Here is a 12,127-nt window from a genome sequence, read left to right as displayed (position 1 = left end):
CATTATTCTTCATAGCAGAAAGCAGTGGAGGATGTTTCATTAAGTGTCTTCAAGAGTGATGCTGAGTTTTAATCACTGAGAGAATCAACAGGTACAGGGAAAGGCAGGAAAATGGAGTTAAGCATTATCAGATCAGCCGTGATCTCACTGAATGACAGGACATATTCACTGAGCTAAATAGTCTACTTCTACTCCTACATTCTATAGTTTTGTGATTGAGATCAGTTGGCTTGTCATTCACCAGGGGTTATGTATAGCATTTTCTCGCTCTGGTATTCTAAACCAGATAGTACATTCACACCACAGGGGAAAATCTGCAGTGCTTTTTGTATCAGAACAAACCATCAGAGGTTATATTCACTGAGTTATGCAATGGCTAGTTTGGAGCTTATTTCACATTTGTATTAAGAACATTTAGATTGTGATTTTTTTTTAAAGTAGCTGGAGCACCCAGAATGACTACTCATTCCTCAATAGGCCATGCATCATCTCCAAGGTCACAGTCACCGAATGATACGATCACAATGGCTGGTAGTTGATTATTGAAAGAATCCCATTACTTACCTTGTGCTCGGTATTTGTACCAAGTCCTCATGCTCTTGCTCATTGGCCGCTATGCAGCATCGAGGGGTAACAATGGTGCAGCCCATATTGTAAACCACATCTGGATAAGCCCACTCACTAGGCAATCATGTTAACTCGCAGACATCAAAATTTTCCACATAAACATCTTGCTTTACGTGGTACGTCACTAGTGGCGATCAGGAAGTATACACTGTGAAGTACGAAGAAACAAAAATATTTTTTAAACTACAAGGTTTCTTTGCCTTGATTGAAAAGGTAGTGATCAGTCCAAAAACCCAAATATTAGGAGCTATTATCTAACCCAAACATGGGGGGTTGCGGTGAAGTTATCAAACTGCACTGCTTCCTGTGTGCGTAAATCTAGAGTTCTCCTTGCGTCTTCAATTTCCTGTACGATCCATGAAGCAATAACCTTTGTTATTTTCTCATGTGTGTACTCAGCGCACTAGTAAGTTCACCAAAGGTCTTTTGTAACCCTGCATTTTTAATGTCATGTCAATATAGACAGAATAAAAGCAAGGTTTTCATTTACATAGCACTTTTCCAGCTGTTTCAGTGTCATAAAGTATTGTATTACCTATTTGGTGCTTCAGAAGTATAGTCATTTAGTTTTAATAAATAAAACTCAACATCTAAATTACAAAAAGCACAATCCCACAAATTGCAATGACATAAAAATCAAATCATGCACTTTAATGGATGGATAGTACCCTGGACATTAAAGAACACAATGCCCTTTGAAATAGCACCAAGAGATTTATTTTACATTCACTTGATTGGGTAGATAGGCCTTTGGATTAAATCCTCATCCAAAATTTTAAAACTGCACCCTCTGTGCCACACTGGAGTTTCAATTATGTGCTTAATTCATTGGAGTGAGCTTTCAACCTGAGGCCTTCTGACTTACAGGTGCTTTTGGTGAATATCTGCCGATTTCCTTTGCAAGGTGTAAACTAAGGAATCACCTATAACAAACATCATTTCTACGAGTGCTGTGAGGTGAGCCAAGAGGACGGTGGTAAAATATCTCATTACACTACTCCAAAGACGACCTTGGGTGTTTCCCATGGAAACGTAATCAACTTCTTTTTCTTCAATCCACACGACAAGAAATGCCCGTCTTCCAAATTTATTTGCAGGAGTTTGCAGTTTGCAAACTGTGATTTGGCTACACTTCAGAAATATTTAGTTCTACAGTACTTTCGGATATTTTAAGATTGTGAAAGGTGCCTTTCTTCCTTCCTTTTGTGCCTAAAGAGGTGACAACATTTTTGAAATTAGCTCTCAGGAGACACATTAGCTCAAAATGTTACTCTTGGAAATAAACTAGAGAAGACCACAACTCTATTGAGATGTCGTCCGATGGACTGTCTGAAATCAACAGTTTACCAGACAAGCTGTCCAATCAAGGTTTCCACCAATTGCTGTGACTATCCCAAAAATGAATAAGCGGTTTTGATGTTTGGCTCCTATGATGGAGGATATTTAAGATTATGTTCAAATTTCTCAATTCTTTTACAATTTCAAAATATCTTGATAAGAGGAAATGTCAACACATACTGGAACACTGGTAAACTACAACTTCGTGTTCTCTTAATAATTTCAAAACTATTGCCTACATTCCTCTTGTACTGAGAACTTCCCTTTAGGGAGGGAAATCTGTCATCTTTACCTGGTCTTCCTGACATGTGGCTTCACCTGTTACTTCCCTCTGAGTGGTTTAGCAAGTAACTCCTCTGCTGAAGGTCAGTTACAATTAGTAACAATTACTGAACTTGCCAGCAATACCCACATCCCCCTCAAAAATCTTGTGACTATCACATTATTGTTTGTGGAAGCCATATTTTCTACATTACAGCAACATCCATCAAAGATAGTTCATTGGTTGTAAAGTGCTTCAGAATTTCTTCAGTTGTGCTTAATAAATGCCAATGTTTCTTCTTCAGATGTGAAATACAAAAATGGAGAAAACAGAAGCATTTGATCAAGGGCAGCATGATGGCTCAGTGGTTAGCACTGCTGCCTCATAGCACCAGGGACCTGGGTTTGATTCCACCCTTGGGTGACCGTCTGTGCGGAGTTAGCATGTTCTTCCCGCATCGGCATGGGTTTCCTCCAGGTGCTCCAGTTTCCTCTCATAGTCTAAAGGCGTGCAGATTAGGTGGGTTGACCCTGGGAAATGCAGGGATAGGGTCAAGGGGTGGATCTTGGGTGCTGTTTGGAGGGCCAGTGTGGATTCAATGGGCTGACTGCCCTGCTTCCACACTGTAGGGATTCTACGAAGCACTTCACTTTCACAAGAACTGGCTATTAAAGAAAGCAAGTTTAAAACTGGGATGTTAAAAAGAAGCAAGTGATTGCAGAGTGAATGTTTTATGGTCTAGGCAAAGGAAGTGAAATAACCCCAATATCAAGAAATTCAAGACAAGAAGAAAGGACTGTAATTTCATGATGTTAGTACCCCTGCAGTTCAAAATTTGTGAGAAGATTTGTAGCTCGGGTGCTCGTTGTTGTGGTTCTGTTCGCCGAGCTGGGAATTTGTGTTGCAGATGTTTCATCCCCTGTCTAGGTGACATCCTCAGTGCTTGGGAGCCTCCTGTGAAGCGCTTCTGTGATGTTTCCTCCGGCAAACCACTATAAATGCTAGAGGGAGCATCACAGAAGTGCTTCACAGGAGGCTCCCAAGCACTGAGGATGTCACCTAGACAGGGGACGAAACGTCTGCAACACAAATTCCCAGCTCGGCGAACAGAACCACAACCCCTGCAGTTTTAATGAACATAAAATTCACTTATCTTGAGTTCAAACCTTAAACCGCACTTCTTATTTCATTAGATGGCTTGAAATAGCCTTTGAATGGGAAGCAAATTAATTGGCGAGAGTGGGGATGAAAGGGTCCTTCTCAGGATGGCAGCTGGTGACAAGTGGTGAACTGCAAGGCTCAGTGTTGGGACTAAAACTTTTCACTTTATACACTAATGATCTAGATGAAGGAACTGAGGACATTCTGGCTACAAAACATAGGTAGAGGGACAGGTAGCATTGAGGAGGCAGGGAGGCTGCAGAAGAATGTGGATAGTTTCGGAGAGTGAGGAAAGAAGTGGCAGATGGAGGATGATGTGGGAAAGTGTGATTTCATGCACTTGGTAGGAAAAATAGAGGCACAGACTATTTTCTAAATGGGGAGAAAACTCAGGAGTCTGAAGTGCAAAGAGACCTGTGAGCTCTAGTCCAGAATTCTCTCAAGGTAAACATACTGGTTGAGTCAGTAGTTAGGAAGGTAAATGCAATGGTTGTATTTATTTTGACAGGACTTGAATATAAAAGCAGGGATGTACTTCTGAGGCTCTATAAGGCTCGGGTCAGATCACATTTGGAGTATTGTGTACAGTTTTTGGGCGTCATATCTCAGGAAGGATATACTAGCCCTGCAGTGTGTTCAGAGGAGGTTCATGAGAATAGTCCCAGGATTGAAAAGCTTAACATATGAGGACCATTTGAGGACTCTGGGTCTATACTCAATGGAGGTTAGAAGGATGAGGGGAGATCTAATTGAAACTTACAGAATACTGAATGGCCTAGATAGGAAAGATGTTGGAAAGATGTTTCCAAAGACAAGGCTTTTCACTGTGCCTTGGTACAAGTGACAATAAATTCAATTCAATTCAATTCAGTTCAATTCCATTGGTCAGAGTGAATAGGATCCGAGGGCACAGCCTTAGAGTAAAGGGAGAACCTTTAGAACAGAGGTAAGGAGAAACTTCTTCAGCCAGAGAGTGGTGAGTCTATGGAATTCATTGCCACAGAAGACTGTGGAAGCCAGGTCATTGAGTATGCTTAAGACTGAGATAGACGGTTTTTGAGTATCAAGGGGATCAAGGGTTACGGAGAGAAAGTGGGAGAATGGCAGCTTATCAGCTATGATTGAATGGCAGACCAGACCTGATGGGCTGAATGGTCTAATTTCTGCTTCTATGTCTTATGGTCTTATTACTTGAGTTAAAAGAGCTATAGGTTCCCAAAGTGGGTGTGACTTGCATGAAACAAGCTTCCTGAAAATGTGATCTTTCTGATGGATGTGTGCATGGTACTTCCTACTTAGGGTAATTTTAATGATATTAAATTATTGTTGTTTATTCTTAACTTTCTATCTTTGGGACTTTAGTGCTGTAATAAAGGGATATATTCCATCACAGTGCCAGCATCAAACTCAACACATAGAAACCAGTGTTAGAAACTCACCAACGTCACCTTTAAGGTGTCCCAACAAAGCTTCAATCACATGATACCACCCTCTGAAAATTTAACATTTTTCCCTTATCTTGCAGGGTGATTTTTCACGTAAGTGATGGTTTATGTTGTGACCCAGCATTCAGTATAGGCTGGATGGAGTCTACAAGCTCATCATATAAAGGTCTCAATAACTAAAAAACAGACAAGACTCTCATCTTAACAGCTTGGGCTGGATTTGAGCACATTTGCTGAATGCGTCAGGCCAGTGTCTAACTCATTGCACCATTTTAATCTAGTCTTGGCTGTCTGGTGAGTGGTATGGGAATGAGTGTAATGTGCTGCTCCTCTGACTTCTGTATCAAAGTTTATTCATAAACTACACTAACCTCCAAATAACTTGCAGCTACAGAGCCAGGCAGCACCAGCCCCACAGCCTGCATGTGATTAATAAGATTAATCTGCTTAACTGATCTTCAAGATCTGTGCAGTTAGAAACACGTGCTGATTACTCATAGTTAAATGGTTTTCTCAGAAAATGAAAAAAATCGAATTTGGTATTTAAAGTTTCAATACAGCATGGTCTACCTCTTGAATTGATTCTGATTAGCAGGGATTTCGATTACAAAACCGATCACATTCAGTTTTTAACTCTAGTTAGTTGAGGGGTCATTGTAGTGCAGTGGTAATGTCCTTACTTATGAGTTCAAGTCTCATCTGCTTCAGAAGTGTGCTATAACACATCTGAACAGATTGATTTAAAAAATCCTTCATACTGATTGAGGGTCTTTAGATGGTGCAGTGGTCATATACTGTCTTGAGGCCAGGAGACCCTAGTTCAGTGTCCTACATGTCTGAAGCTGCGACATTGTGTCTGAACAGGTTCATTAAAATAATGACTTTCCATTCCTGGTTGAGGGTTTTGTGCCATGGTGACTGAGTCCCTGAGGGTCTACCCTGGGGCCTGTGCCACCCTGCCGTGCAGATGGGTCATACGCATCTGAAAGAACTCCACAGAGGCTGGTATCCCCCACCAAGTCACCCTTTATTTACACATAGAAATTCGTTAACGCTGATCCAGATCTTTCAGAGCCAGCTCTCAGAGTGTCAGGATGTCTGACTCAGAATTCAGTATTGCCTGTTTTTATCTGTCAGCCAGGGTTCCCTGATTGGATCAAATTAGGGAACTCATATACTATGAGGTCCACCTGACTGACCTCATTACAATCACTACAAATCCAATAGGCTGATCAAAAAATGTACTAACACTGTTTGGATGGTGATTTTATTGCAAGTGTTGTTACATGACCGCCTGCACTTCCTCCCTAAATTTCTCAATCGCACACACACACACTCTCCAACTCTCTCACACACTCACACACATATACACACACTTTAATTCTCTCTGACACAGACACACATACACACATGCAGACACTCTAACTCTCTCTCACACACACATATACGCACACACACACACACACATATATATAAATCATCAGTCATCCAACATGCAACACCTTCCCCCAACTAACTAGAAAGGGAATAGACTCTTGGATGACTGTTAACTGCTTGTCAATCACATTTTTCTTCCATGCCCAAACAAAACTGTTTAAAGAAATTTCTTTAAGAGCCACATTTTATAGCACACGTGCAGTCTGTTATGCCCCAGGTTAGTTGTAGCATTGTCTGGGAGATTGGATTCCTGGTAACTGCTGGGGAATTGGCAACTCTCAAATGAAACAAGGTAATCTAATTAATATGTGTACTTTAAGGCCAAAACATTTGTTTTCATCCCCATTCACACACAAAATAAACAGAAACACACACTGTTCAGGAATAAATAAAACAAAATAACTGGCCAGATTACTTGAATGTTTTTCATGATGTATTGTTTCAGAGGTATAAATGTGGGCTTCTTGCTTTTCAGTTCAGTCAGGTAAAGGTACCTTATGACTGAGTTTTCTGAAAGCAGGGTGATTAGACAAGGAGCTTTCAAATATTCATGTTGTGTCAGCAGAAGCCAAACTCATCTCCTCAGAAAACATACTTTAAAAAAAATTCAACTCTGGATCCACCCTGATAGACTAACCATCCTGGTTTGAGGCCTTAATTACTATTCACCATCGGCCTGAATGTAGGGTCTCTTCCAGACTTGCTGAAACCAATTCCCAGATACCAATCTCTGCTATCTTATTGGGGTACTACCTCTGTATGAATTGTTTTAATCAAGAATGAGACTGTAATTAACCTCCAGGTCTATACTCACGAACAAACAAATGCTTGTTTGGTCTGTTGTTTTCATTTTCCAACTAGCTATTTCCCAAAGTCATCAAATTCACAGTTCAAAATTGGGAAAAGAATTTTAAAAATGTATTGAAAAATCAGCAAGGCCTCTAACAATAATGACCAGATATTTGTTTTTGTGACTAAGGACTAATATTGATCAGGAATAGCACTCCCGTGTCTCTTTCAGTATAGTGCTTTGGAATCTTTTAAATCAATCTGAGAAAGCAGAAGGGATCTCAGTTTAACATCTTATCTGGAAGACAGCATCTCTGAGAGTGCAGTACTGTCTCTCTCTCTCTACTGCACTGGACTGTCAACTTTCATTTTGTAATTGGCTTCTAGCCTCAATATCTTTCCAGAGCAGACTTTCAGAATTCCACCACTGTTTATGTGAAAAAAGTGTTTTCTGACATTTGAACAGCTTAAGTATAATTTTACAAGTGTACCTCCCTTGTTTGGGATTCCCCTAAATGACAAAATAACCTATTCCTATCCACTTAATTAACTATTAATGATCTTACACCCCTCAAATATCTCATCTCTTCATTTTCTACACTTAGGCGAGTAGAAACTCTAATCTCTGCAATCTAATATGGCCCTGGTGAATCCATACCCTAAGTCATCTGCCCAGAGATATGGTATTCAGAACTATACCTAATACTCCTGAGTATAGTTTTATGGTTGTGTTTATCCAACACAAACTTGTCTAGTAATCCACAGGCCTGTAGTACTCCAGAGAGATCGGTTCAGATCCCACCACAGCAGCCATAGAGATGCATCTTATATTTTAAATCCATGGAGTTTTTCCATGACTGAGTGGTCACATCCCTATCACTGGAATGGGATGGGGAAGTGCCGGTGTTAGACTGGGGTGAACAAGGTTAAAAATCACGTGACACCAGATTATTGTCCAACAGGTTTATTTGAATCACAAGCTTTCAAAGAGCTGCTCCTTTGTCAGATGAAGTGGAACAGGAGACCTGGGGTCCCATGTGCTCCAAAGGTGCCTGAACAGGTTGATTAAAAATATCTATAATATAAATTCACTTAAACAAATCTGAAATAAAAAGCTGGAGCGAGTAATGGTGACCACAGACCAATTGGAACGTGATGAAAACCTTGTATTATTTGCTAATGTCCTTTCAGAACAGAATTCTGTTATTCTTTCCTCTGGTCAATATAAATAAAATCAGACCCACAGCACAGTGGTTAGTTCTTAATTCCCACAAATGAATAATCAGGTTGCACCTGGACTTTATAAGACTGTAATGTGAGTTACCTCTTCATGTTTCAGTACCCTTAAGAAGGGATCATTTGACATGAGCCATTTAATTATTATTTGTATCTGCCCACTTGTTGTTAGTGAATTTAGTATGTAGAATCCTAAATATCTCTTTTCCTGCAAGGTTCCTAGATTCTTAAAATTTATAAAATACTACGATGAATGTTTCTTAGATCTAAAGTAATAAACATGTCACTGCTCCACAATGAACTTAGCTGCCATTGTTTCAAGTACTCACTTGAGATTTTGATATGCCTATGTTTCCATCTACACTCGTTACTGTGCCATGTATCAGTATTGCCTGTTAATAGTTGTTCTATAAAATGATATTGTAAGAAATAAAGTCATATATCAAGAATGCTAAATTATTGTGTAATAACCCCAATGTTTTATGACTAAATTGCATAATCGTTGATGTAAAATAGGAAAGAAATATCTTTACATTGACATGGGCATGAACAAATGACAACATGAATGGGGTGATTTTAATTTGACAAAACAACCAGCAGACAGAATGCTGTCAAATCTTTCTCCTGATCCATCCAAAACTACATTGCGAATACTGCAGAGTGAGTACAGTTGATCAGTCATTCATCTTACAGTCAAGCATACATTCCATCAGTGCTGGGCCTCTAGTTGTTTCATTGGAGTTGACCTTGCTTCTGATGTAAAGGTAGCTGGCTCAAGACCACCTTGCTGTGATGTTTCCTTGATTTCACTCCAGCCAATTTTGACAAGCAATATTTGGTGTATCACAGATGGATGTAGATGGGTGTTCTACTTGAAGAGTAGACTACTTTCCAAGCTCTTACTTTGTTTTGGAATGGCAGCAAATCTTTTGTTGAGTCCGGACATGAATGGTGCAGTCATCATCATTGGTTTGGAAACACTGGTTTGTAGTTGACTCCATCCTTCCAAAGAGGCAGCCTGACTTCTTAAAAAGTGGTTGGTTTTAGCTTTGGACTCTGCACAGTACAAGCTCTGTATCTGGGCGATGACTGGTAGCTGACCATGGGATAGCATGGAAACGGCTTTCTGGAGAGGTTTCATTTCAACACCAGTATGATCTGATAGAGATGTAATTGCGGACGGCTTTCTTAAAGACTTTCTTACTGGGCGCTTCAGAGAACGTGGACATAGCGGAGAAGGTTGCTTAGAAATTGTCGGAGAGGTGCCCCCAACTCTTAATGGTCTTGGAATCTGTGATAGATGGCAATTGTTATAAATGAGGACAAACTCCTTCTGTGACTGAAGTGGTAAGATGTATGCTCCTTTACTGCATTTTTTGAATATCTCAAGTACCACATCTAAGAACAGAGAGAGAAAGAATTGTTGAATGCACAACATTTTGTTCATTTATGAAATATTCATTTAATCACTTGAAAATGATCAATAGTTTCTATAAATCTTCTTTTCAAGCAACGTGAGCAAAATGACCATCTTACCAAGAGCTTCATAGACTAATTGAGGGATAAGTGTTTTGAGAACTGAACAGTGTCTGTGTAAAGATGGATTAGCATTCATCTCTAGTAACCAGACCTGCAAACAGATTAGAAATACAACTGTTAATCCAGCCTGTCCCCATCAATCTGATTTTATGACATTGAAATACTGAGATGGCAGCTGATGTTGTAGTTCCATTAAGTGCTATTAATTATAATCTCTAGAAGTTTGATACTCATTACAACATACTTCTTTGAGAAGTTATCTACCTGAATATCTCCTTACATGGTTCACCCAGTATATTTTAATATAAAATTATAATTTTTAATATATATTCATGCATGATATGTGGGTGGCTAGACCAGAATTTATTGCCCATCTCTAATTGCCCAGAGGACAGTTGGGAGTCAACCAGATTGCTGCCTACACCAGGCAGGGACAGCAGTTCCCTTGACTAAAAACGTCAATGAACCAAATGGACATATCCGATAATCAGTAATGGTTTCATAGTCATCATTAGACTCTTAATCCCAGATTTTAAAATTGAAATCAAATTTCATCATCTACTAAGCCATTACAAAAGATCTTGGTTCACTTTATTACATTAGAGGTGCTATATAAATACAACATGTTGCTTTGTTGTTGAATTGCTCAAGTTGGATAAGGAAAAGTATCACTGACGCAGAATGGGAAGGTTTTCATTTGCATCTAGCTGCTGTACATGGACCTGCTTTCTATTTATTTGGGAGAAAAGCAACAGAATGAAAAGCAAATTGGGGTTATTAAATGTTGACAAATGATATTCACAGGCCTGCTCCTGGGCTGTACTGATTTTTGTTAATTTGCCTAAATGATTGGACTCCGGAAACAAGAAGTACAATTTCAAATATTGCGAATAACACCTGCTGTGGTTAATCTCTGACGCACACCACAGATGGGCTCAGAAACGCTGGTTAAATTTGTACTTGTTCAACAGCTTCAGAGGAAGGGATTCTGTCTTAGACTGGCTATACAGAATTCTGTCTGATACTCTGTCTGACTCTGCCTAGCTCTGTCACGCTCTGTTCGATCTCTGCTCTGTATGCACAAAAACAACCATCAACCTTGACACCCATGCAGTCACGTATGCATACGTTATTTATATTTCATTCTTGTACAGTAAATAGAAATCTTCTGTCCTAGGTCTTTCTCTTATTCTGTCTGCAGGAATCTGTTTATATTCTTGCCTGCTTTCTTGGCTGATACAGGCCTTGGGCTACACAAGGTTGCTCTCCAGTGATTTCTGTTCGTGTGAACACTTTAGGTGTTCAAGGCTCATTCCTGCTAAAATCTGCCTTACGGTACTAATTAATGTTGCTTACTCCTGATGCAACGTTTTAAATAAAATCTTATTTAATTCCCATCACATATCAAATTAGAAAGTAAAGTTAGTAGAGAAGACGACTGCAAAAACATATGGGAAGATATTAATAGACTTTCAGAAAGAGCACATAATTACCGAATGAACATCACAATAGATTAGTATGAGGTAACACAATTCTGTGAGAAGAATAAGGAGGCCACAAACTCCTTGGAAAATAAATATCTAAATGTAGCAGGGGGATTTGAGGGATAAAAGCACATGTCACTCAATGTAGGAACGATATTATTAAGCTGGTGGGGGCTCAAAAGAGATTTACCAGGATGTTGCTGGGTATGGAATTTTAAGTTATAAATAAGGCTGGAGAGGCTGAGATTTTTTCACTGGAGCATAAGAGTTGAGAGGCGAGCTTTTAGAAGTTGCTAAAATAATGAGAGGCATAGATAGAGTTAGTGGTAGCTGTCTATTCCCTCAGATGGGGGATTTCAAGACTATGGAGCACATTTTTAAGGTGAGAAGACACAGATTTTAAAAAGACACGAGGGGCAAATGTTTTGTACAGAGGGTGGTTCGCATGTGGAATGAACTTCCTGAGGAAGTGGTGGATGTGGGTGCAGTTACAACATTTAAAAGACGCTGGATAAGTGTATGAAACAGACCCTTCAGTCCAACTCATCCATGCTGACCAGATATCCCAACTCAATCTAATCCCACTGCCAGCACACGGTCCATATCCCTCTAAACCCTTCCTATTCATATATCCATTAAGATGTCTTCTGAATGGTGTAATTGTACCAGTCTCTACCACTTCCTCTGGCATCTCATTCCACACACACGCCACCCTCAGCCCCTTAAGTCACTTATACATTTTTCCTCTCTCACCTTAAACCTATACCCTCTAGTTCTGGACTCCCCCATTCCAGGGAAAAGACCTTGTC

At 39.7% G+C, this 12,127-nt stretch overlaps 2 protein-coding genes across 2 annotated transcripts in view; both read right to left on the bottom strand.

The window, feature by feature from the left end:
• LOC140486959 (probable pleckstrin homology domain-containing family N member 1) overlaps positions 1-892 on the bottom strand; it is a 64,431-nt gene extending 63,539 nt beyond the window's left edge. The window contains exon 1 of the mRNA XM_072586217.1: positions 565-892. Within this exon, the coding sequence (XP_072442318.1) occupies positions 565-650 (86 nt within the window). The 5' untranslated portion in view covers positions 651-892. The remainder of the gene's footprint in view (positions 1-564) is intronic.
• An 8,271-nt stretch (positions 893-9,163) lies between these two features.
• LOC140487248 (protein polyglycylase TTLL10-like) overlaps positions 9,164-12,127 on the bottom strand; it is a 41,246-nt gene continuing 38,282 nt past the window's right edge. The window contains exons 9-10 of the mRNA XM_072586875.1: positions 9,832-9,925; positions 9,164-9,693 (exon numbers count right to left, since the gene is read on the bottom strand). Coding sequence (XP_072442976.1) covers positions 9,164-9,693; positions 9,832-9,925 — 624 coding nt within the window. The remainder of the gene's footprint in view (positions 9,694-9,831; positions 9,926-12,127) is intronic.

The sequence above is a fragment of the Chiloscyllium punctatum genome, chromosome 16 (assembly GCF_047496795.1).
Source record: "Chiloscyllium punctatum isolate Juve2018m chromosome 16, sChiPun1.3, whole genome shotgun sequence".
Classification (NCBI taxonomy): domain Eukaryota; kingdom Metazoa; phylum Chordata; class Chondrichthyes; order Orectolobiformes; family Hemiscylliidae; genus Chiloscyllium; species Chiloscyllium punctatum.
The sequence above is the reverse complement of the archived record's forward strand: the minus strand, read 5'-3'. Positions and strand labels throughout refer to the sequence as shown.